Consider the following 26,970-nt stretch of genomic DNA (forward strand, 5'->3'; position numbering starts at 1 on the left):
GACTGAATAATTAACTGATCAGGTGTCATTTCATGGAGAGCCATGATTAATCATTTTAACAATCACTAATCTGACTTTCAGATCACTGGGTGAATTTGTCATGTCAGAAATTCTGGTCTCGCACTTGCTGTTTCCAGGCTGAGATTTCCATCAGTGCTGCTGATAACCACAAGGTGTTTTTGTCACAAAGGTGTATTACTGTCTTCCTTACTTCCATGTTATTGTAACATACAATTGTATGATGTTACAGTAGATCAATGTAATGATTATTATGTTGAACTGTCCCATGTTATAATGTGATTATTATTATTCAATTTAACATTATATTGTAATGTGTCAAATCTGGATTTTGTAAAAGCACATGAAAAACATTGTTACATTTCTCAATGTTTTAACATCACTGAGTTTTATATTTTAAATGTTGTGGATAAAACAGAACATGGAGCCTGTTTCTGTCACTGACATGCTTCTTAGTTTTTTGCTCAGAATTGAATTGGAGAAGGTAGCTCTGCTTTTCTCTTTTCATCAGCATTGTTATTAATAATTAAAGTTGTCCACTTTGAATAAACTTTACATACATACACTGATGAACACTTATACAAAGTGTTACCAGTCAGTAAATCCAAGAAGAAGAAAATCAAAGTCTGAAACATGAGCTGACAAAAACATTTACATTTATTCAAACATTAAAATACAGTAAAGATTTTTTTTTTTTTTTTAGAAACATTATATGTGTAAATAAACCACGAAAAAAAACCAAGTGCCTTAAACTCAGAGGATTTTCATCCACACAGGAAGTAGATCGAACATCTCAGGGATCCACTTGCACCATGAGGATGAACTGATTTTTAATAAACCTAAATGAAAAAACAACTATTAAAATGTTTAGTTTTTGTTAAATGCAAAAGCCGACAGCTTAGAGGACGGATCCACAGATTTCTTCTTCTTGGTGTTGTTTTCATCTGCTTCATTTTGTCCATTTTCCTCCTCCCCTTCTCCTCCTCTTTTCCTCTTCTTCAACTCTGCTGCGTCTCCACTCTGGCCTTTGGCTCTATCTGTCCACGACTGAACCACAGAGACAAGACATGAAGTACACATGTTAATTATCGAACAGGACGAAAACAAAATCACATTGTTCTGCAGCCAGGCTCCAAACACCTACATGACGATGACTAAACGCACACGCGGACACTCAGGCGTGCGTCTGAAATTGCATCCTGTCATCTATAATCACTATTGACAGGCTGCATCTCTCTGGCTGCTGCTCTTCTCCTCCTCGAGCTTTCATTCCCCCTCTCTCTCTCTCTCTCTCTCTCTCTCTCCAGTCGAGACAAAAGGAATCGCTTTCCTGAGCGTAATGGAGCTGGGATGAATCATCGGGCCTGGTGAGTGGACTGGCAGCGGTACAGGACACACACACACAGACACACACACACACTCTTCACCTCCAGCACCTGATGAAGCATGGCCATTAACCCCATGCAAATCCAAACACGCAAACACACGCACAGTGATTACAGAGCTGGTCGACAGTTCAAACTACTCTACTGTTATTATTGTATTCGGACTGAATAATGTCATTAATAGCAACACACACAGTGACACACATGGTACCCGACTAAACGCGCTCCTACAGGTTTTTGATCAGTTGAAGCAGCGGTCAGAGCTGGTCACTTCCACATGATAACTTACTGCAGGTAAAAACACAAACCCACTGTGGGAGTTGTCACAGGCATTGATTGGCGTCTACAGTGGCCAATAGCACTGAATGTACCACAGAGGGGTTGTTGGTAGCTGCTCCCTGCTGTGGAGGGCTCCACCACCTTCACCTGCACCTGCCGACCTCACTGATAAGTCGGGTGGAGGCGAAACAGAGGGAGGTTGAAAATATTTCTGCAGTGAGATCATATCCGATTGAGCCCGAGGTAGCAGTGATGCTGATGAGGGAGAGACGCAGGCTCATCAACACAACCACAGACAAACACGCAAACATGTGATGGTGACTGGCAGGATCTTGGATTTAGTGCTATATACGATGAAAGGGTTGGACAAAACAGCAACTGAGTGCAAACACCGACTAAGCCCTGTTGTGTTGTGTGTTTGAACGGACACACTTGTCTGCATGACAGTTCGGGTTCGTACTAGGGCTGACCCAAAAAAATCGAAGCTTCGAATCTTTGTTCGTTGCCATGGTAATCAATCATGAAGTCTGTGATCGATTGTTTTTTTTTTTCTTCCTTTTTTCCTTTTTGACACTGGTTCTCATCGGCAATTGTTACATTAAAATGAGTAGGCTACTTGGCATCCTGGAAACCTGCCTGATTTTGGAGACATGCAGTGTTTGTTTGCCATTACTTTCATATTTCATTATCCCCCACCCCCCGTCAGACGTTACAATCGCGCACCCCCCCCTGGCCGGCGAAGCTTCGATTAAAATCGATTTTATGTCCGCGAAGCTTCGATTATCAAAATATGATAATCGGGTCAGCCCTAGTTCGTACAATCGGTTTCACACCGACTGTACGAACTAGGGCTGACCCTATCAGCGAGCGAGCGCTGGACGTGACTCCAGGGTCGTCACACGGGATCTGAGTTTCAGAATGACGGAGATCTGTGTCTTTATTAAAGGCTCTGCTGCGTCTCTCACACAGGATTATCATAAGATCAATGCTTTGTGCCCTCATGGCTAAAACATACTCCACAGTGTTCCCAGGCAACAGCCCCTCCCCCCTCCTCCCCTCTCACATCCACTTCCTCTTTTCTTTCCGTCTGTCGAGTGTCATCCAGCTTCTGCTGAGAGTCTTGATGAATGCGGGGTCAGGACCTGCCGATCGCACGCACACACACACACACATCTGGCAGCGCTCGGGCGGATGAAAGGATGAGGTGTGTCATAGTGACACGACCGCCCTCGTTTAGTCACCCAGCGACCACGGCTGATATCTGATTTATCTTTTTTAGATCTAACCATGTGGCTGCAGCAGCTCTCCCCATCAGACAATAAAGATCAACAATTTACTTCTGTGATTATCTTTCTGGTCTTTTCGGTTCCATCCGAGTGCAGAGGAGTGAATTTAGTGGCTGTTGAGTGATTTCTGTCTGAGCCTGAAACAGCTGAGGCCGACTGACGAGACGGCGATGTGAGCGGCGCGGTGAGGATGGGGTTAACGGATCAGCAGCTGATGATCACTGCTGACTCACAAGAGTCAATTGTCGGGTTTCACTGGTCAATTTGCTCTTCAGGACAAATGAGATCAAGGCAGGAAGTGAAAACAGCTCGTTTTCAGGGACACGTTGTGTGACATGAACTCTTAGAACGACAGTGTGACGTCAGATGACTGGATGAGTCTCTGGAGATAAAAATATCACTCAAACGCGTGGTCAGTTTATGACACTGTCGGATAAATTTGGAATTTTGAAAAAGAAAAAATAGTTTGTACCGCCAGATTTGCTAAAGAATCAGTCAAAAAAAAAAAACAGGTTTTGACAAAATGAATGACGCATGTAAACAGAGCTACTATCAGAAGTTAAACATGATGACTTTTATGAAGACATAACAACAATCTACCTGTTATTTTACCAAGACTCGTACAAATGATCACACTGATGTTGAACAGCCGTTACTGGTCTGACTCTGAAAATGTGATTCCCTATGTTCACTGACCAGGCTTCATCTGTAGCAATGAACCTGCAGTAGGGGTGTGTAGCCAGTGCACTATTTGTATTCGGATTCGGGCTTTTTAAAAAAACTACGGATTCGGATTCGGGAAGAAAACGAAAGTGGGCGCACTGACTTCAGTCGAGCTAGTGCTACGCCGAGCTAGCCGGCTAACTTCCGCTTTAGCTCTCGGCTAACTAGAACGGGAATAAAATAATTTAATCGTGCGGCTCTTCTCGACTTTCCAAACGTAATCGGACTGAATGGATCAAATTCTGGTAGTGAAACGAGTTGTTTCGCGGGGGTTGTGACACTCAAAAAAAAATTCACCGTTTTAAAGCCACTTCTTTTCCCATTATTGTCTATGAGAAAAATGCTAAGTTGTTGAACGGTGACCCTAGAAGGTGAGCACTTCCTGTCTACTGTAATGCAATGCATGCAGGGATTTGTTGTTTCTTAGCAACCCTAACGTGAACTAGACACAAATGAAACAGGGTGACTCCCGTGGCGGCAGCCGGCAGTGTTGTCTTCACGTGTTGTGCTTCTTCTTCTTCTTCTTTGGCATTTATGGCGTGCGCACCAACGTTAAAGGTGCATTACCGCCACTACTGTGTTGACCAGAATCACCTGGTTTTGTGCTGTTGCTGATCCAAACGTTTCTTTTTCTTTAGAAAAAAGCTCCCGAATAATGAGGAGAAACTTCGGACAGCAAAACTATTTGGGATCAAAGCATTATTTGTGTACTTCCGAATACGTATTCGGGTACATCCCTAACCTCCAGGGAATTGATTTTCAGGCTGTAATCGAACACACACTCTCTCTCTCTCTCCTTCTCTTGGTATCACCCTAACCCAGCTGTCTGAACCTCACACCCCTCTGTGTTTCGTACCAGTCGCTCCTCGGCTGACAGCGTCCTGAACCGTCCCATCGCCTCTTTGATGACGTCTGTCTCCTCCAGGTCAGGCTGATCGGCCAGGATGCTCTTCCTGTTCTCATCCAGCCACAGCTGGAAGCCCGTCTTTGGCCTGAACAGACGACAACAATATAAAAATAAAAAACAGATTCATAAAATCATTCTTTTTTCTAACTAAAACCTTCACCACAGGAGGTGGAAGAGTCTCAGCAGTCTCCAGGGTTCAGGTAACTTCCACCTTTTACCTCTTGTTCTCGGTGTTGTCAGCCGGTGAGGCCGGACGTGGGACGTCAGCCTGTTTTTGTTGATCTGCTGCCAGCTCCACGATCTCAGGAGTTTTCTTACTGGCTGCTTTTGTGGCGTTCATCTGCAGCAGAGTGGACTGAGTCTGAGGAGGACAAAGGGGGACCATCAGCATAGACCCCTGATCAGGAGGCATCTCCAGCTCTGTGACCTGCTTGCTGCCGTAAACAGTGTTCAACAGGTTGTAGCTATCATATCGTTTACAGTTGCATTCAGTGTAAATATGTGGTGACCTCATGATGATGATGATATTCAATTTGTGTCTTTGTCGTTGAGTAGTTTTGATCTAGGGAGGTTTGTCGATGTGGATACCTTTGCCTTGGGTCTGGGGGCCAGAGGTTTGAGGACGGGGTTTTTATTCGATTTCCCTGCAGATCCACCGAGTGGGGTCGACTTCCTGCTGGACGTCATGTTGTCCAGGATGTTTGTGACTCGAGGTTGACTGGACGAGGCCGCCGGTTTCCCAGACACCTGAAAATGTCCCATTAAAACTTTTAACACTGTTCTAGTCAATAGTTGTATCATACAACCAGAAAGACAGCTGTTGAAACATCAGGAGTCATTACCTTGAAGGGATTAGCACGTCCCACTTTACCAACTGAAAAATAAATCAGAGGAATCGGGTTAAAAATATAAAACTAAGACAAACTCAGAACTACACTCCCTCATCAACTAAGGCGGTCAATCCATCAAATTAATCACAGCTTTTTATTTGTACTAAATCAAAGTCCTTCTAGGCATATTAGAACGTCTCTGACTAAATCCTTTTTCAAGTGCTGCTTTACGTATATGTAACTTTATTCTACATGAACGAAAGACAATGCTCAGTTTTAACATGTCTGCCTGAATTGAGCATTTTATGATGTTTACATACACGCTCTTCTTCTGGTCTGAACTTTCTAAACTAAAGCTGAACATGCACAAAATCTGACACCAACACCTGACTTGAACTACAGATCGAGTCAAAGGACTTTTTAAGGCCGAAAAGAAATTGTGGCAATCCCTATAGTCATAGCAGTAGGTTTGTTACCTTTAATTGTCGGTGCGAGCTATTTTAGAACGGCAGAGCAGAGCCGTGAGCTGCTCAAAGCTACACTACGGAGGCTCATTGGATTTCTTGGTTTCCCTCATCAAATGTGGTCAATGTGCAGGTCACAATTTGTCCATAAGTGCCTTTTTGAGTTGTTGGATTGTGTATTTGATGAGTTTGATGAGGGAAACCAAGAAAAATTCCATTAGCCTCCGTAGCGTAGCTCTGAGCAGCTTGCGGCTCTGCTCTGCCGTTCTAAAAACAGCTTACACCGACAATTAAAGGTAACACACCTACTGTTAAGACTATAGGGATTATGGCAATGGGCCAGTTTGCCAAAATGTTGAACTATCCCTTTAACTTTGCCAGGTTAAACATAAGAATTCTTAACTTTAAATAGAAATTTTGTTCCTACGTATTTCTGGCAGATGTTGTTTACTCACTTGGAGTCAGAGACGGTTTGGCAGGTGACGTAGCTTCTTTAGCGAATGGGTTCATACCTGCAGGACATGAAGGACACAAGACATGTGAGCTGATATCAGTTTACATAGAACATGCAACACTGTGCAGGAGTTACAGACATATTAGATTCATCCTGAGTAACAATCAGAGACGTCTGAGTATGCAGCAAACTGTCTTCAGAGACAAGCAGAGCAAGGAGTCTAATAAATGAAATGTTGGAGACTCTACGTAACGACAGGAAAAACTTTTTGCTGCACTTTGCATGAAGTTAACTAATGAATTACAAACTATTCACTGCTTCTTCTCTCAGTTAGTTTCCATGTAAATATGCAGGCAGAACTGACATTTTCTGGTTTCTGTCGTCTCCTCTGTCTCCATCTCCTCTCTGTCCTCCTCCTCTGTGATCTCGTCTCCTTGCTCCTCTTCCTCCTCCTGATGTTGTCTGCTGCTGTAACGTCCTCTTGTGGCCTCATTCTGACCGTACCTGTCCCGATGAGACACAACACTTTGAACAAAGGACGGTGAAAAGATTACAGATTCAGTTGTGTTCAGTTGTGTTGAATTCCTCTGATCAAGATGTTTTGATGTCTCTGACGACAACAGTGAAAGCGACAGATGTGGTTTTACGTTACCCAGAGGTGCGCCTGACGCTGGAGTACCCCGCCTCCTCCTCCTGCTCCTCCGGCTCTCCTTCCTGCACCTGGTTGGCCTTCTCCAGGGCGATCTCGCTGAGCCGCTGGGCGACGGCCATGCGTCTGGATCGGGACGCGTATCGAATGGCCAGAGTGACCACATCCTGAGTCATCAGGTCCGCCAGCTCCACGGAGCGGAACTCCCTCTCCATCTTACAGGACAACTGGAGGAAGACAACACGGTTGAATCAGTCGGGAGAGAAGAAGGTGAGCTTCTACAATTAGGGGTTATAACATCACAGTGTGATCCCCACTCACTGCAAACATCTTCACGAGCAGCTCCTGTTGCTCCTTCTGGGATTTGCTCTGCCCGTCCTCATCTATCTCGTAGCCGCTGGACGACAGGAAGCTGTAGTGGTTGTGGAAGAGAACCGAACGCCAAAACTGCTCCTAGAGGACGACACAGGACGACAGGTTGAATGAGAAGTCACTCTCTTAACAGACAACATGGACTGAAAATAAATAATACACAATAATTTACAAATTTAATTACCGTAAATTCCAGACTATTAAGCGCACCTGAATATAAGCCGCACCAGCTAAATTTATAAAGAAAATGGATTTTGTACATACTGTATATAGGCCGCACTTGAATATAAGCTGCAGGTTTTTCATGTTGTAACATGAGATATTTACACAGAAAGACAGTGCACGGAAGATGTGTGGAACTATGCAAGTCGCTCGCTTTTCAGCTGTTTCGGTTACGCTCCTCTCAGTCATGTGCATTTGTTGACAACGAAGCCGGCGAAAAATCAATAAATGGAGCGGTGGATAACGTTACATAAATACGATGTTACAGCGTGTGTGTTTGTGTAGTCTTAACCGTCATAAACAAGAGATTAGGGGTTACGGAGCACGTTTGTGTCGCGGTGCAGCAGAGACGAGAGCTTTTAGAATTTATTGAATAAATGAGTCGTGCTGCTGCTTTTAGTCTCCACACACTTTTACAGTTTGATTCAGATCAGACACTAAAAACCTCATGAACCACCTCCTCATGCCGCCATGTTGAAGTCTGAATTCAAATTAATTGATAAGTCCTTCCTTCTGTGTGAAACAGGTTAATGCCTGAAATCATTAATAGCCGTTTTATCAACAACATCTGTGTCAGGTGAGTTACCTCCATCTGTCCCTTCTCCGTGCTGGTCTGACACAGCGGCATCTTGAAGGGCAGGATGGCCACGGCAGGTCTGGGCAGGGTGGGGGGGTACCTGGAGCCTTTACACGGGATACACCTGAGAGGACGACAACAGGCAACAGGGATGTGAGTAACTTTCACTGTTATTCATCTCTGGTCCCAGTGTGCTGTTTAAAATGGAAATCACCACGTTAAATCCCACTAAGTACAAAGCAGATACACAGTGGGGAAAATAAGCATTTGATCCCCTGATTTTCACTTGATCAAGTGTAAATAAATTATAACATTTATATGATGATAATATTTCGGAAAGTTTTGTTAATTTTCCGTCTCTTTCTGTGAAAATAAACTTACCATAAAAAATACAGACTGTCCATTTCTTTGTGGGGGAGTAAACTAACAAAATCAACAGAGGATCAAATACTGGTTTTCCCCACTGTATGTCACCGTCTTGATGAGCACCTCAGCAAACAAACTGAGGGTTTTTAAACTAAATCTAAACTTTCCAGTTCATTTCAGTCAACAGAAGCAGGCAGCATGAAAGGTTCATTTGTGCTGTTACCATTTTCTTAAGCAACTGTGTTTTTACAACAAATTAAACTTCTTTCTCCTTGACTTCTTAAATTGCATTGAGGGGAAACACACTGTCTTTGGCATTTTCTGTCAGGGTTAGGGTGTCTTTATTTTTTTTTAAATAAAAAATGTCAATAGTATATCAATAATTGATTGTTAATTTTCCCCTGTGATCAAACAAACAAACTTCTTCAGATGCCCTTCCCTGGTCCAGACACACAGCTGCATCACTGACCAGGAAAACACTAGGAAATGTCAGGTCAGTATTTAAACATCCCCTTAATCACTCCCACACTGAGCTTTACAAACACAGCAGGACACTGACCTGAGCTGCTGAGGGTTCTCGTGAACTCCCACCACCCAGTAGTGATCCGATTTGCTTTTGCAGGTGTCTCTGGTGTTGCACACCGGTGTCCACGTGTTTCCCAGGGAGCGGTTCAGCATCCGAACCATCCCATCTGAATCCACGTAGCATGGTGTTCCTGAAAAAAACAAAAACACAGCTGAACGGTCACCGTACAAGTCTCGGGTGGAACTGGCCAGCAACTGACACTTGTGTTAAAACAGCTGATGTAATGTCAGGGATGCAAACGGGTCAGGACCAAAAAAGAGAGGAATTTCCCGGGGGGGGGTTGAGCGCGGGGGTGCTCACCGCTCACCATTAACAAATAAGTACTACATTACAATATCACGGAAAAGTCAATTTCCAGTAGTTCAACCCCAACCAAGTATTGAGTGCAGATGGACATAGTTTTCAGAAGGCCAACATTTCTATATTAAAAATGCTTAAAAAAAAATATTTCTTTGCAATATTTCCATTTGAGATACTGATTTTTAGGTCTTCACTGAATGTTAGTCATAATTATTACTATTAAAATAAACTGAATAAATAAAGGCATGGGATGTTTCATTCAGTGTGTAATGGACATATAGGCCTATATAATGTGTTAGTTTCACTTTAATTGAACACATTCTACATCGCGGAGGCGACATCTCTCCTTCACCTCTGAAACGGGGCAGAGCTCCGTGGAAACACCTGCCTGACACAGCAACGTAGGGAACCGTGCATGTCCGCGGCGCACAGCTCCACGGACATGCACGGGGGGAAAAACGGTGTTGCCGTCGCACCGACTGCACGCGGATACGCGGCGCTTTAATGAGCGTGCATGTCGCGCGTCTACTTTGGAGGTCGGCTGTTATCAGTATAATCAGAGACAACCATGAATGAGTTCGCCTCAGTTTCACGTGATTGTCACTGAAAAACATTTTACTGACCCCAGCTGAGACGCTGAGACCCCCCCCCCCCCCCAAAAAAAACAAAAACTCTTCGGATCTGAACGATTCACACAAGTCACCTAATTGGTCATGAAAAAAGCGAGTTTCGCTTTTCGGCGCGCTGTTTGCACCCCTGAATGTACAGTGGCATGCAGAGGTTTGGGCACCCCTGGTCAAAATGTATGTAAATGTGAACAGTTAAAGCTGGGGTAGGCAGGATTTGTTTTAAAAACAAAATATTAACTTTTTTTTAAAAAGAAAATTGTGTTTTTCCATTCGGCTATCAGTAATGAAAGGTCTGTGTGTTTTTCTATGCATCTGTATGCAGCAGCCTATCTTTGAACAATCAAATCTATTCTGGTCTGGGGGTTCCTGATTGGTTGAGGGGCCAGCCCTACTCTGTCAGGAAGGCCTACTCTGTCCTCCCAATTTGTTAGGACAGATCGGGAGGACAGGAGGCTTCAACCAATCAGGAACCCCCAGACCAGAATAGATTTGACTGGTCAAAGATACCGGGAGCTGTAGGCTTGTTTTCAAAACAAACCCTGCCTACCCCAGCTTTAAGAAAGCAGAAGATTAGATGATCTCCAAAAAGCATAAAGTTAAACATGAAACACTCTTTTGCTATATTTTAAAGGGACAACGAGGAGTTTTGGAAAAGCAAAGCGTTTTCACACTACATTTATGAGCCTCCGCGCGCACCGTAGAATTCTTCGACCGGCGCAAGACGGACTCATGTTTTCATTCATCAAGAATTAAAGTCAGAGGTTCAAAGAGGTTCAGTTACCGTCGTAGTCCCGACCATAAACGGCAATACGGCGGCGTTATTCTCATGTCCACGAAACCGAAAGTAAGGAAACGCTGGTCGGCTCGCCCAGCATTTCCACCATTAATTAAAATAACAAAATAACGATAGAGACAAAACGATATATTTATCAAAAATGGAGCCATTAACAAGTGTGGATAGCGTGGATTCATCCACATTAACGTGAGACTTTTTTATAACCAAATAGAAACTCCTCGTTGTCCCTTTAAGCAATATGAGTGTGTTATTTTTGTTTTCTACAATTTTAGAGTGAAAAAGGGAAACAAAGCAGCGCAATAGAATGTGAAACCCAGGAGACTGAGCTCATAGATAACTTTGACCAAGGTATCAGACAAGATATTTACTATTTACACGCTGTTTCCAAATGGGTTGCCACTAGATACTACCCATGCAGGGGGGCCCAAACCTTTTCCTTTTCTGTCATTTTTAATAAAAATATTATATTGTTTAAAATGTAAGGGGAATGTCTCATCTGTAACTTTATGCCTTTTGGAGATCATTTCATCTTCACTTGTTTAACTGTTCACATTGACAGAAATGTTGACCAGGGGTGCCCAAACTTCGGCACTCCACTGTATATAAACATAAAGTCAGGGAAGTGAGGTGAATGAGGACTCACCTTCGGCGGTGAACCCGAGCCACGACAGGTGGGACTTGCGAGAGAGTGGGAGCGGTTCTCCGTTGATAATTTGCCTCTTTCTCCGGCCGAGCTGCAGCAGCTGGACGCCCAGAGCCTGATCCCCGTCAAAACCTGTGGCTGAAGGCGGGAAATCAAACACACGCTTCAACATGAGAGTGATGCTTCACTACAGTCTGTAACAACACAGTAGAGATGGCTTTTCCAGAACCAGCTGTTTTTTTTTGTTCATTGGTTTCAGCTCATCTTGCTGCTCTTAGAAGAAGAGTCCTGACTTTTACTGCAGATGAACCGATTACAACATGTGGCTTTAATGTTCACTGTGATGGATTACTCCACTCAGGCCTTAAACCACCGGAAACAGATTGTTTCCAGAAACAACAGTTCAAAACCTACAAACATTGTATAAAGTTAAAAAAAAAAAGTGTAGTAAACTCATTTTTTTAAGAGCTGAAACAGAAAAAAAAATACTCTAAAATGACTCAAATAATTCATCAATGATCAAAATCAGACTGTTTAAATGCTGAAAAACTAATTATTTGCAACAGGAAGATCTTGACGTTCACTCAGAGCTCAGGGAGCTTTAGATGAAACAGGTTTGTGACCACTGCTGTAGACGAACTATTAGTTTATTTATCTTTAATAAGTGATGTCAGGAAGCTGGAGATCAATCAGCTCCACCTCAACACTGCTGCTTGCGTGTGTGTGTCTAACCCCGATGGTAGACGATGAGCAGCTGCTCTCCGTGCGCCGACATGCAGACCACAGGTCCCGGCAGGCTGAACATTTCTCTCTGAAGGCCTCCGATGGAGAAGAGGCGGAGCATCAGCGCGCTGGTGGCGACGGCCGCCCAGCCCTGACCCAGACACAGCGCCCTGGCGTCCTCGTCCTTGGGCAGGTCCACCATCCACTCCTTGTTGGTGTCCCAGGAGGAGAAGTGCAGGCACTGCAGCTTGCTGGGAGGAGGGAACAGCAGGTTCAAAGATCTGCAGCGGATAATTCACGTACAACACGAACAGAGGGGGGGGGGGGGGTGTGTGTTCACCTGGCGAGCTCGTCTGTGCTGGGGCAGGCCAGCAGCACGGCCTCCTGGGAGATATCAGCCATGGTGTGGCCCAGCGAGTTGGTGAGGTGCATGGCGTGGTGCACGGCTGTGTCGTGGAACTCCACGTCGATGGCGTTGTCCTGCTCGTCGTTGTAACCTCGCACTATTCCCACTGAGTTCCACATCTATAGATAGATAGATAGATAGAACGATAGATAGATAGATAGATAGAACGATAGAACGTTAGAATGATAGATAGATAGAACGATAGATAAATAGAACGATAGAAAAAATGATAGAGCGATAGATAGATAGATAGAACGATAGAACGATAGATAGATAGATAGAACGATAGAACGTTAGAACGATAGATAAATAGAACGATAGAAAAAATGATAGAACGATAGATAGATAGATAGAACGATAGATAGAATGATAGAACGATAGATAAAATGATAGAACGATAGATAGAACGATAGATGGAACGATAGATGGAACGATAGATGGAACGATAGATCGAATGAGAACGATAGAACAATAGATAGATAGATAGAACGATAGATCGATAGAACAATAGATCGATAGATAGAAAGAAACGAGGCTTTAACAGTTGCATTAAACAAAATAAAAGCACAACAAATCCAATTAAATGAACATTTTATCTACAGTTTTATATGCATATATGGTTTTCCACACACACCTCTCGTGCATGTCAGTCTAACATTAGCTCCCTCTGTCAGTGTGTCCTACCATGAAGCGGTGTGTGAGGTGTGCAGGGGTGGAGCCCGACTGAAAGGACTTCTGGGGCGGCGTGGGCATGGGCCCCTCATAGACGGGTCGTAAGGGCACCAAGGGGACGGATGCAGGTGCAACAGCGCTGCCCGCGTCATCGTCGTCGTCCCCGAATTTGTCCAGAGCGAGCTTCATGGATCCTGAGGCTGAACAGACACAAAGATGGAAGGCATCCCCCATGTGTTTCCAAGCGCTACCCCTTCTCCCCTCCCCCCTTTAACCCACTTCCTTCACTCACCCATTGAGTTCTCATCATCCAGGATCGCCCCTCTCCTCACCCGGCCGGTCGCCGGCATGAGGAAATCGTCGTCGTCATCGTCGTCCGCGGCCACAGGTTTCTTCACCGGCGAGTTGGTGTCGCTCAGTCCTTCATCCATGGGTCTGTCGTCGTCATCGTCGTCGAACAGGTCGTCGTAGTCTTTTGTTGCTTTAGTCGCTGGTGCCTGCTGAAAGATGTGATGTGAAATCACCAACCTGCAGCTGCTGCAGTTCACACATGATCCTTTAACACTTCACATGCAAAATCGTTTGGGAGTTTATGGCTCTCAGTTCAGGGCCCAAGCAATTGCCAGATTTGTCCTTTCCTGAGGGCGCGTCTCTACCTTGGTGGCACTGGAGTCTGGTGCGGAGGTGCTGAGACCTTCCAGCAGGCCGAGGCAGCCCTCGGTGTCTGTGTAGGCGATCTGATCTCCCGACGGGTGCCAGGCCAGGCCGCACACGGTGAAGCCTTTCTCGTGCTTCTGCCTGCAGCACAGAGGAGGAAACTTCAGCGTCAGTTTACTACAAAATCAGACCGGTGAGGAGGGGGCTGCCAGTGAAACCTCATCTTTTTTTTAAACCTCATTAAGCCTCATTTCTCATGACGCGTCTCAGATATCACGAACAGAAGCTAGAAGTCGTCGCCATCATTTAAAGGGATAGTTCAACATTCTGGCAAATTCAACTATGCCATAATCCCTGTAGTCATAGGGACTACTCTGTAATTATCCGTGCATGTTGTTTTGAGATCCGCTGAACAGAGACGTGAGCTGCTCAGCGAACACAGTGGAGGTGAATGGTACAGGTCCCCTGTCCCTCAGAACTCATCAAATACACAGTCCAACAACTCCAAAACGCTCTCATGGACAAGTTGTGACCTGCACATTCACAGCACTATGAAATAATAATGTAACATTACAAGACTGAGTTGTTTTCAAGGCAAATGCAGCCGGAGCTACATTTCAAACACAGCTGCTCGGCAGAGTGATTTCAAAAGCGCAAGTAGTTCTGGGTATTGGCTTCATGTGTCGTAATGTTACATAATTATACATGATTGTTTAATAGCTTGGTGAATGTGCGTTTGGGAGTTGTTGGATTGTGTATTTGATGAGTTTGATGAGGGAGAGGGGACCTGTACCATTAACTGAGCAGCTCACGTCTCCGCCCCGCTGATCTCAAAACAACATGCACTGATAATTAAAGGTAACAAACCTACTCTTATGACTATAGGGATTATGGCAATATGGTGAATTTGCCAAAATGTTGAACTATCCCTTTAAGTGTGTTGAACGCACACCCCCTCTCGACTCCTGCACACACCCTCGTTACACACCTTTCCACACACAGCTTGCCGTTTGCGTCCCACACTGTCAGTGAACCCCCCACGCTGCCAGCTGCCAGGAACCGTCCACACGGCGACCAGGTCACCACGTTGATGGGCTGCAGGAAGAAAAAATGGGGCGGGAACAAGAGAGAATTGAAGCATAGCAGCTCATCAGTGTGTTCTGCATCAGTTCATGTTGTATTCTGAGTGGTTGGTTTGTTGCATCGGTCGCATCAGGAGATCAAACGTCTAAACTGCACTGGAGCGGAAAGTCAGTGGACGTGATGTAAGAAAGATGTTTTTCACAGACCGACGATGACTCAGACACAAACAGAGTGTGCGTGTGTGTGTGTGTGTGTGTGACTGGACCTCACCTGTGTGAGCAGGTCGTCAGACAGAGTGCTCACATGTTCCCAGGAGCCTCGTTCGTAGAGCTGCACCTTAGTGTCGACAGGAACCGCTAAAAACTGAGCGTGCACACAGACGTCTTTCTGTTATTTCAGCGTTCTGCTCCGTCTCTCAGATCATTATCAGTTTTTTTTTTTTTTTTTACATTGATTAATCACTGATGTGGTGCTGGACTCATGAGGGCGTCATGGTAGAAACTACACAGACACTGACCTTTCCTGTCCCGGGCTGCCAGGCCAGACGACACAGGGACTTTGCGTTACTGACGTCGTTGGTTTTCTGCAGCAGAGGCCAACTGATCACCTGAGTCTGAGCGGATACAGAGCAGATCAGCAAGTGTCAGAAATAAAGAAATTACGGTTGTTGCCTCAAAATGTTTGAGTGCGAGTTGATAAAACACTGATTTACCTGCTCCTCGATGCTCCACACCACCACAGAGCCATCGCAGCTGGAAGACGCCTGACAAGAAGACACAGTTTGACATTCAAGTTAAAGTCAAATCGGTTCAGGTCCAAGGTTTCCACGCAAACACGATGCATCTGTAGCTCTACCTTTAAAACGGAGCTCGACTAATTCATCGTCTCTAAGTCTTTGAGTGGAATTACGCCGTGGTGATGCAGCGCTGTGATGTCAGGAGCCTGATAACGGTGCCTGAAGGTTAACACGCTGAAAATGCGCCTCACGTTTCATCAGCCAAACTCAATCAGTCATATTTCTACACGGCTTAAACCACATTCTGGGCTTTTCTGATCAAAAATTTGCACCAGACAGAAAAACAGAAACACAGTTTGTTCTTCTGGCAGCAACAAGGTCAAATGTCACAACATAGTGCTGCCAATAAACTTTTTTTTTTTCATTTTAGATTCTTCTCAAATAATTAATAACTCTTTTGGTCCATAAAATGTCAGAAAATGACAAAAATCTAACAAATAAAACCATCAATTAGCCCAAAATGCAGCATATCTTTGGCTACTAACTCAACTGGTGTTAGGTGCACCGCAGCAACCATTTATATTTTACAAAATAAATTTGTTTTAAATCATAATTTTCGACCAATGGTGTGGATTGAGAGTCACGTGTTGAATGTCTGTACGGTCTCCGACAGTCAGGAGGATCAGTCGGTCCGTGTCCTACTGGAAACACAAGCGGAACTGATGCCAAGCTTGTGTTTCCAGGATCTCCCCTCTCTAAGACACGTGTTAACAACCCCTCTTCACCGTCATCAACACGTTTCCTCATGTTTCCCAACACATGTTGTGTTGCATTCTGTCAAACACTCAGCTGTCTAAAATGAATGCAGTCTGATACAACAGCCCTGCAGGTCGTGATGGTTTTAGTGTTCACTTTTTATCAAACCTGTTTCAGAAAATGTGATTCAACTTTATTTTAGTTTGTTTAATTCATCACACAGAGAGACAGGTGTAAAAATAGAAAACACCTGTCACTGTAAAGCAACAGAGTTCAAATATAGAGAAGGAGCTTTGAATAATGAGTGTTAAATTGAGATTAAAACAACCTCAGTGATGCGCGTCTGTCATCAGAGGAGCTTTACCCACCAGGAAGTCATCTTTAGGGTCAAAGGTGACACTGAGGACGGGTGCTTCGTGGCCACGGAGTGTTTTCTGTTGGCTGCTGTCGGACACCTCCACCACCTTCACCATGAAGTCACTGAGGAGCAGAGAGAAGCTGGGAGTTAATATGCAGCCGGTCTGCGTTCACACGTGAGCAGAGTGGCGGCTCCAGGGTCGAGGGGGGAAGGACACGTCAGCGACGACGACCCGCACGAGTGCAAATTATCAAATCGATCAACAAGAGGAGAAAAATATTTGTAATTTCCCGCAGCGTCCGCCAGAATGCAAATGCCAAATCTGCCCTAACAGCCTCAGATGCTTGAATTTTCACAATCAATACCACAGCAAAAAAATTACCAGTGTGAAAATAGCAGCATCAATACGGCGCCATGTCCGCGCTTCTATTGCTGTCATAAACCTGTTAGGGGTCAATCAATCCTGGCAGCAAACAGACGATCATCTCCAATCAGGACTAATCATAAACCAATGGAGAGTGCTGCTCTGTCTGTGAGGGGGAGACATCACCGCGGTGCACGGCTGTCTGTGTTCACCTCAGTCTTTGCTGCTGCAACAACAACAACAACAGACCTGATAAGATCATAGTCTGGGTTCGTCATAGCGCACACGACACTGAACACAACAACAGACACTTTACGCACGACGGCTTCGCCGGACGCCACGGGAGACGCCGGGATGGAGTGAACGTGCATGTTTTGACAAAGTAGACATGACACCCGCCCGACTCTCGGCACCGAGATCACGCCTCAGGAGGAACTGATGGATCTGTCCAGTCAGCCGGACGTCTCCGTAGCTGCATGTGAATTCAAACCAAAGTCATGAAAAAAAGACGTGTTGGTGGTTTACACAGAAAAAGCAGAAACAACTTTTCACCTGCACAGAAAGAGCTCCGAGTTAAATAGTTTTTTGACAGAAGTGAGTGTTTCTTTTATTTTTTTGTGAAGATGAACAGTGGATATATCAATTTAGATGTTTACATCCTGATCCATCACACAGCACCACCAGGGAGGAAACAAACGCTGTCTGTTTAATGAGAACAGCGACACCATTCATGTCTAAATTTTGAATCATGAAGCTGCGTTGAGCCAGCAGCTTGTTAGCTCATCTTCACTTAGCACAAAACAGGCTGAAAACAACCGACTCTGTCCACAGGTGACAGGACGTGACGGCTACCAGAGCTGTGCAAAGGCAGAAATGTAAAAAACATCTTGTGTTTTGTGCAGTGTCAAATGCTTTACCTCTTTTCTCTAAGTGTTATAGAACAGGGATGCACATAAAAACACACTTTTCTCTAAACTCTCTTTCTCAGGTACATTAATTTTAGTCTAATTTCTATCATTGTTTTATGTAAAGGGAGGTTGCTAAGTTAGTGCTTCACTGTAAGGTTTAAACTGCTGTGCATATGACTATTAACATCTATGGTGTGTTTTCCAGTACTTCCTTCCACGTATTGTTTCATTTTTGTTTGTCAGGTGACTGTCTACCATCATCAGTACCTGGATCCTGCTGCGACTCTGGAGCCGCTGCTGTTGAAGGCGACGTGTGTGGCGTTGGTGGTGAACCGGGTCAGGATGCCATCGGGATCGCCATCGGGAAACGTGTGGATCTGCACCGTGTTGTTGGAGCTCGCCGTCACCAGCTTGTTGTTCTGTGGGAAAGAACAGGGAGGTTCAATCCGTCACCGACGCCACTATAGAAACCAATCGTACATCATGAGTCCTGTACGACATGAATTTGGTGACCAACCTTGAGTGCCAGGGAGTACGCCTTTTCACCAACTGTGATGAACTTTGGGTCGTCGTCATCGAGACCCTCCCATATCCGAACGTCTCCATCATTTCCACAAGTTACGATGAATCTAAGGGAATTTTGATCAGGGCCAAATTTCAGCATAGAAATAAAAGTAGTAATACAAAGAATAAGGGTAAATGTAAAGTAGTGTAGTTAAGTGCACTATGTGGCACATTCCCTCAGTGACACTGCACGCTGAGAGGTGGGACATACACCAGCATACTGTTCACCCTGACACCACAAAGCTCTCTCACTGTTTGCTGAAACTCTATTAGTTTTCCCTAATTGAGCGTTTATGACAGCACTTAATATTTACAGGTAAAGCTTCATTTGAGCGAGTGCTTTTATGTGTTAAAATGTTCATATAAATCTAATAAACTAGAAGCTGAGCACATATAATGACTTAGTAGTCCAAGGGAACAGCTGATTTTCTAGCTGATACTTAAATGACATATTGTTAAACCACAAAAAAACTTAAATCTGAACATGAATGCCTTTGTTGTCATTACACAAGTGCAACAGGGTTGGATTGTAAGTCTTGACAGTGCAAATAACAAAGACCAATGACACAGAAATTAAAGAATAAGGAAAGAGACGCGTTACGTAGTTCTGTGCTCATCCTACTGCAGGACTGGACTGGCTCTGTGTGTTGTTGTATCTGTGAGGTTTTTACTTAAGTGAAGGCCCTGAACGCATCTTCATGCACAAACTGTGTGACTTACTTCCCCCGGTCGTCGAAGCAGACCTCGGTGTGACCCTCCGAGTGACCGTAGCGCATCGGCTTCCTCTCACAAGGCATTTTCACAGAGCAGCAGCAGCCTGACGGACACAAACACACACTTCAGTCACACAGAAGTTCAGCAGTCTGTAGCTCAGACAAGCTGCTCGCTGCACAGTCCGGCTGAAGCTGACAACAACAAAGCTTCAATGGTCCGGACTCGACGGTCTGATTCCCACACGGTGTTTGGAGCCTGACACGTTTAACTCGGCTCACACAGAGAAGTTATCTGACAGGTAACGATTTAAAAGAGAAAATAATAGGACTACGTACAACTTTCCACTCCACACACTCGGTCCTCTTCTCCTGAATCTCCCGCGCTGCGTTGAAAACAAGGAAACGCTGCGTCACAACTCCCGCCACCTACGTCATGACGCAAACGTCTAAACCCCGCCTTCGTTTGAAGCACGCAGCAAGAGCCAGGTCCAGGGTCTGTGGTAAGGGAGACAAAATAGCTACTAAAGAAAATGAAGAGATTTGATATCTTAAATTTATTAATTTAATTTATTATTATTTAATTTATTGTTTAAATACTATCTTGACTGTTCATTGAAGTAGAGTATCAACTGCCACAGTGCCACCGCTCCTCTACCATCCATGCAGCTCAGGTGTTAAAGAGGGACTTTCATTCATTTTGTTCTGCACAAATTAATAGTAAACGATGAAAAAGTGCCACCAAAGGGCACCAGATGTGAGGATGAGAGGTCAAATGAAACACAAAAATAGCCACTAATGCTTTTTCTTTAGTTATTTCAGTAATTGGAGCAGCTAGGCCTACAGTAGGCTAAAGCATTTAGGCCTACTTCTTGGCTCTTTTCCTGGCTGCCAAACAAAACGTGCTAGTTGCCGGCCCCTTCACTCACCTGTTTCAGAGACATCTCAGGGGAGGATTTGGACATGAAGTAGCTTTGGGTATAAAGTGCTATATAAATTTAACTATTGTGGTAGGCTATAGCCTATGTGTTGCAGGCAGCCAGTAGTTCTGTATAATATAACAACAAATATTTAATTTTTCTTATTTTGAAATCATGCTATGGAACATTTCTAACCCTAATACAACCAAGACATATTGTGAAATACCACAGAGAAGGTTAAATGTTTTTCCAGCTGTCCAGCAGAGAGCAGGATAGGTCCACTGCTACCAATCAACTCATTACATTTGATATCAAATGTAACATGAATCTAATCTAATATATCATCTGCAGAAAAATGATGCTTGACAACCAGATAATACAGGGTTACATTAATATTTCATGTATGTGGTTCAGGACGATCAATAGATGTGGCTCCTGACTCTGCCCATGCACCGACTGAGTGTTGACATGTAGACAAAGACAGTGGCAAGTGGGCGAAAAAATTAAGGTGTCAGTTTATTAGCAGTGCAAAGTTTGTCACCTGCAAAAGTTGTTACACTCCATTAAAGTGGAGCGCTCATAAGAAACAACATTTTAATGACCAATAAGCTGAAATATCCTGACTTTTAGTGTGTGAAGCTCAAATAACATAGGACCACACATTCCCCATGCAGCAGTTTCTACGACATTATAAAGCTGTTTTCACTATTGAAATTTTAAAAAAGGGAAATGTTTTGCTTTATAAATGTTTTTTGTTGATTAAAAAACAAATAAGATATGTGATCTAAGTCATGAATTGTGACACAGCTGTTATTTGATATTAAAGGGTTTTAGAAATTATACACAAAGTGCCTAATATACGTAGTAAAATTAGTTATAATTCAAAGTTACTGTATTTTTGGTCAATTGCATCATTTAAGCTGGTATTCTGCCCTCTGCAGCAGAATCTATAGGCTGTGTCATATGATATTTATTATTATTAATAGTTAATGTACTACCTGCGTGACCAACACAGATTATTTTTACAGTCTCTTTTTTTCCAAGCCCTCTCCTCTTCGCATCCAGCATTAAAACAAACAAACAACAACACACACACACACACACACACACACACACACACACACACACACACACACACACACACACACACACACACACACACACACACACACACACACACACACACACACACACACAAATTGAGTCTGTCCATCTGATCTGCCACAACAGCAAAGTGGTTTCTAACATTAACAACAGCTTTGTAGTGACCACAGAATCTACAACACCAGGACCGTGAACCTGAGGCAGCTATCCAGCCGATATTATTGGTGTCGTGAACATGTGTTCTATTGAACCATTAACTGGACAGCTCTTAGTTGTTGTGAGGATTGGGTGGCTAAATATTAAGGCCTAGTCTGAACTTGTTCACCCCTCTAACTTTACATTAAGCTAAGAATAAGACACTAACATTGTATTTCTCTCTGTAAAACCAAACTAATTGAAAGAAAAATAATGAAATAAAATGGAGTAAAGAGCACAACAGATCAGTTGATTTACTCCAGCATGTTATACTAGTGAAACACTGATATTTTAATGGCCTTATGATGAATATTTCATGCAGTGTTTTGGATTTGGAAAAAGCACCTTAGGGCAGTTTTTTTTTGCACAGCTAGTTGGAGAGAGAGAGAGAGGGAGGGAGAGAGAGAGAGAGAGAGAGAAACTGACTGACACATGAATCAATTGAAAAATCTGAATCTTCCACCCCACTTACGAGGGAAAATGGTCCTTTTCATGTCCTTATCTCTCAGTTTGCTTGGCTGAAGCGCTGGCATTTAGAGGTGTCCTTTGCACAGCAGTGAGTTGAATTGTTTTCTGTTTGATTCTTCAAAAGCAGGATTTTCCATACCATTAGCCTGTCTGGCTGCGACACAGCCCTCGGCTGCAGCACGAACAGGCGCGGACAAGCATGACATGTGCTGCACCATTAAATCGACCCAGAGATGACAAAACACCTGAGAAACAGTCGCACTACACAGGCAGTGTAAATGGTATTTATTGTTTGAGTTGAATACAATATGCTTCAGAGGGGCGTCACAGTGATTCTGACACTTAGAGGATAGTGCTTTAGTCCTTTAAAGTACTCTTCTCCACCCCACCATGTTAACAGTATTTCAACAACTATACCTGTGAAAGCATAGAGGCACAGCTGCTGATATAATAACAGTTTACAGAGAAAGTTCCAACCAAGATTAAGCTGTAAAAAACAAACAAACAGCTATGCTGTGTAAAGACAGATGAGGGAAATAAACCTATTACCGGTGCAGTTGTGCTGCCATCTTGTGGCTGCAGAGAAGAAAGCAGCTCGAGTCCTTCTCATGAGACACATTGGTTTGATTCGCCTGTGCACAGGAAGGTGCAAAGAGGGGACATTTGGAACAATGTCTCTTTTTCTGTCAACATTTATCTTTATTTCTCTCATCTGTATTATCTGTCAACAGTGTTTGACCCCATTTTACCAACCTGATAAAAACTCACACAAAGTCTCTTTTGGATGGATGGATGGATGGATGGATTAGTTAGACAACAACAGACTTTCACTTATATAGCCATGTTAGAAACGTCAATTTTGTGCCACTTCACCCCGAAGATTTTGTTTACAGTATTTGGAATGATAATGAAGAAGATAATGTCTGGATATTACTAGATACAGCTTGAGTTTCTGCAGCTCTGTCATTTCTGACAGCACTGGTTGTGTAGTGGACATGGCCATAGCAATATACATCACATTGTCTGATACTAAGGTATGTGAGAGAAGGTTTGGTCTCAGCCAGGTGTCGTACAAGGTGCGGTTTCGTCCACTAAGGATACTCGTCAAAGGGAAAGTGCTCAAGCTTCAAGAGTCAATAGTCCACAATAAGTTTAATGTCTAGGTGGTATTTGAGTATTCCTACTCCATGTAGGGCATTAAGGCAAATGTTCTGTGGTGTGTTTGCATAAAAAACAACAACCTATATCCCAGGTTCAGACCATCCCTTAGTGCTGAGGGCGGCTGTAGAAGATGAGATGTATCTTCATGTGTTGTTACACTATATGGATTTGGACCATTGGAGAAGGCTGATGATGACCCTTCACAGGTTTTTCCTGTAACTAAATCTTTAACTCTCTAACTCTTGATGCAGTAAGATCCTTTAAAAAGTTCTGCACCTGTAGTCCTCAAAGATTTGCAACCACGAGTCTTCAACATCAATAGCCTTGTCTCTTAGCCTTGGCCTGTCCTGACTCCTTTCTCTGTCACACAGCACAGGCCCCCTCACACTTAATGTGGTACTGTCGGAGGTAGTCCCTGAGCTGAGGCGGCAGTGGAAGGCTGCTGATGCCCTGGTATGTAGTGCTGCTGCAAATCACAGCCCTGCACAAGTGCTGGAGGGAGAAAGGGAATGTCCTTAGCAGCGGCCGGGAAAGGAGGGGCTCAAAGAAGAGGCAGGTGGCTGGATCACTGTAGTGCCTCAGTAGTCCCGTCACACTGGGATCCCGGTACATGCACGGGTCACGCACATCGAAGCTAAAACGTTTGCCATTCTGCTCGATGCGTGCGTGCAGGGAGCGGCTGTAGCGACGAAAGCTGACCGAGAAGAGGAACTCGTCCTGGGCAGAGTCTCGCAGCAGGAAGGTTCCCTCCGGTTGGCCCTCCAGAAGCTCCTCGGCCTCAAAGCGGTTCAACACCCCCCAGTAGCTGGGGCTGTTGTTGATCTGGAGGAGATCTGGGACCAGGATGTAGTCAGTGTTGCCACAGCTTCCCTCTGCTCCTCCGTGCGGACAAGATGGGTCCCAGTCCTCCAGACTGGTGCTTCCAGGCCCAGGGGAGCAGCAGATGTCCTCCCAGGAGAGGGGAGTCTGTGGTGGGGAGGTGGAGGAGGATGAGCCATTGGGTTTAAGCGGAGCCTCCATGTCACTGAGAGCACCTGGGTGTGTGGCGTGATTCTTTATCAGGTGCCAACATCGGGCCAGTTCAGATTTGGGCGAGAAGGGACACTTGTCCTGCATGAGCTCTGAGACATGGATCTTGCGTTTGGACCAGAAGAGCACCGAGAAGGGCCGGGAGGAGCCCGGCGGATGGTGGTGATGATGATGATGGTGGTGGTGGTGATGATGAGAGCGCAGAGGGAAACACTGGCCCACGGCATCCTGAAACTTCTGCCTCAGAGAGCGCCGGGACAAGGCCTTCCGACACACCACGTCTATGTCTGCAGACGTCAATGCGTCCCCGAGAGCGCTGCAGCTGCACTTTCTCTCTCTGCGTCGCCTCGGACAGGATGTGGACCGCACACCGAGCTCCTCTGCCCCCTCCGCCTCCAAACCTCCAGGACTCAAGCCACTGCGAGAGCTTCGGGAGCGCTTCTTCCCCCTCCAGATGTAACTGTCTGCACTCCAACTGCGGAAGCCACATTTGGGACGTGTGTCTGAGGCTCGTGGCTTCTTCTCCGACATGGCTGCTTCCTCTTCTTGCTCTGTGAAAACAGATGCCAGAGTAAATTATAGCACCAAGCCCCATATCAGTGACACATTCATGGCACAGTATGAATATGAGGAATTGAATGAACTTTTTTTACTTTTCTGCTTGGACTTTAATTATGCCATAAAAGATCCTGTCTGAGGTGTTTCTTTTATAGCCACAATGGATTCTTTATCGTGGTTTTCATGGCTTTTATAGTTCATGACCTTGCCAGAACTTTCTTTAAGGCTGCTATCTGATCAGTTGGTATAATAATAGGCGGATGTGGCGTCCTACAGACTTTTTTCTGATTGTCTCCAGAGGCAATAAATCCGATTAAGACTGGAGAGTTCAGAAACAGCCTGCAGGCAAAAATGGATCCATTTCCATGAAACCAAAGAAACTGAATCAAAACCTACGCAGGCGACAGATGTTTAGTGCTTCACTGTTCAAAGACGGTTAAAGGGAAAAGTTTTATTCAGCTTCTCCCAAATCTCTCTGCTCAGTTACTGCGATATTTGCACTTGGAGGCAGTTTGCCAATCTCAGAAACAGAAAATCTCCTCAACAATAACAATCTAATCTAAGTGGACAGATTGTGAGCAGCAGGAGGTTTAACATCACAGGCTGCTATAATCACTCTGTTGCTATCAACTCTCTGAAGATTAACACAAGAGATTATCTTACCTTACAAACAGTATCAGAAAGACTCCACATCCACGTTGTGAGCAGCCGTTCACTGCACAATAGCCGACACGTGTGAGCCGCCCTGCAGCCTCTCCAGCTCTAACAGACAGCAGGCTATTCTGCTTCCTATATAATTATGGTGCCAAATCCCCGAGGGGGCAGCAGCTTCCTCTCCACCAGGGCCGGGTCTGAATGAATGAGAGGGAAGAGGTGGAGAGTGGGGTCGAACCGGGAGAACACTGCGTGTGGGGTGTAAACTAGGGGAGGGTGGTCTCAGGTTAATGACAGCGAGACGTCCTCCTCTTCTCTCCCGCACATCTCCTTTACACATTCATTGACGAATCAAATCTCCTAGAAAAAGAAGAAGATAACAGATAAGCAGGGCAGCCGGAGAGTGCTTTTTCATTCACAAAGTGAATTATTTCTGCATGTAATTTTATTTCTGCATTCGTTTAATTTCATTACAGCCCCATAGCTTAACTTAAAGCATCGGAACACATTTTACACAGAGCTTTAAATCAGTTTAAGTCTGTCTGTGGAGGATGCTAAACTGCAAACAGATTATTCCTCATGTATACAAGCAGCCTGTGAAGACTTGAATGTTACCTTGCCAACTCTGTTAATTATAAATTCAGCCCAGTAGAGGAAACAACTGCACAAAGCTTAAAAAGCTTCACTTATTGATTGAGGAACCTTCGAGTTTCCCAGTTAAAACTTCCAGCAAGTGCTGTTAAAAGGACTCATCTGTCAAGGTGATGTCATACACACAGTGTGTGGGTCGGGACGAGCTACTCGCTCCAGATGACATTTTGGAAAATCTATAATTCATGAAACAAATAGACTGCATCTATCAGACAAATAATATTACTCCCAGTGGTTTTACTGTGTGTTTGTGTGTGTGTGTGTGTGTGTGTGTGTGTGTGTTGTTGGTGAAGTAGATAACGGATAGTCATCAATATGTGTCTGACATCTCAGATAATGTAGTGACACTCAACTTCCTCTTAACTGAATATTTAATGCCTCCACATTATCACGCAGGCCGGCAGGATGGTAAGGCCACATGTTCTGGCAAACAACCAGATCAATGTATCTGACTGCAAACTGCAACCTCGACCAAAGTAGAAGAAACTGAAACTACACTGACTGAAGTTTGGCTGAAAGGATATAATTAACTACTTAAACTTCATCAGAAAAGCAGTGATTTGAGTTATAAAACCGCTTCTTTGTTTTCTGAGCAAGTTTTATGCAGTTTTGTAACTTACTTGCATAAGGAAAGTTGTAACAGTTGAGTTGGTTTGAAAAATTTGTCTCACTGGACTTGCAAAGTAAAGGAGTGAATCTTACCATTTCACATTACACAGCAGAATCTATATCTACTCTTCTGCTTGTGATCAGTATCACACTGTGATACTTTAGCACTGGGATTTGCTATATGGATTCAAAACTCGA

At 44.4% G+C, this 26,970-nt stretch overlaps 2 protein-coding genes across 3 annotated transcripts; both read right to left on the bottom strand.

Moving 5' to 3' along the window:
* Positions 1 to 657: 657 nt before the first annotated feature.
* On the bottom strand, positions 658 to 19,878 carry wdhd1 (WD repeat and HMG-box DNA binding protein 1). 2 transcript variants are annotated; one of them, XM_085770792.1, is made up of 26 exons: positions 19,766 to 19,878; positions 19,434 to 19,530; positions 18,667 to 18,778; positions 18,417 to 18,568; positions 16,888 to 16,999; positions 15,740 to 15,790; positions 15,545 to 15,640; positions 15,298 to 15,390; positions 14,933 to 15,039; positions 13,944 to 14,085; positions 13,580 to 13,787; positions 13,300 to 13,487; positions 12,550 to 12,734; positions 12,219 to 12,460; positions 11,487 to 11,624; positions 9,092 to 9,248; positions 8,176 to 8,290; positions 7,317 to 7,448; positions 6,999 to 7,222; positions 6,711 to 6,850; positions 6,348 to 6,404; positions 5,441 to 5,472; positions 5,187 to 5,345; positions 4,817 to 4,959; positions 4,548 to 4,683; positions 658 to 1,065 (listed from the first exon to the last, which is right to left on the bottom strand). In XM_085770792.1, the coding sequence occupies exons 2-26, from the start codon at positions 19,508 to 19,510 to the stop codon at positions 886 to 888; spliced, it is 3,378 nt and encodes a 1,125-aa protein (XP_085626918.1). In that variant the 5' UTR covers positions 19,511 to 19,530; positions 19,766 to 19,878; the 3' UTR covers positions 658 to 885. The 2 variants fall into 2 exon arrangements, with proteins under 2 accessions (XP_085626918.1, XP_085626908.1); XM_085770782.1 differs by having other exon boundaries at positions 19,763 to 19,856.
* A 2,502-nt stretch (positions 19,879 to 22,380) lies between these two features.
* Positions 22,381 to 25,711, bottom strand: socs4 (suppressor of cytokine signaling 4). Its single transcript, XM_085773148.1, has 2 exons — positions 25,522 to 25,711; positions 22,381 to 24,851 (listed from the first exon to the last, which is right to left on the bottom strand). Exon 2 carries the CDS (start codon positions 24,829 to 24,831, stop codon positions 23,635 to 23,637), a length of 1,197 nt encoding a protein of 398 aa, XP_085629274.1. The 5' UTR covers positions 24,832 to 24,851; positions 25,522 to 25,711; the 3' UTR covers positions 22,381 to 23,634.
* Between the last annotated feature and the right edge of the window lie 1,259 nt (positions 25,712 to 26,970).

Source organism: Trachurus japonicus, chromosome 3 (genome assembly GCF_045865225.1).
Source record: "Trachurus japonicus isolate A0001 chromosome 3, Traja_1.0".
Taxonomy (NCBI): Eukaryota; Metazoa; Chordata; class Actinopteri; order Carangiformes; family Carangidae; genus Trachurus; species Trachurus japonicus.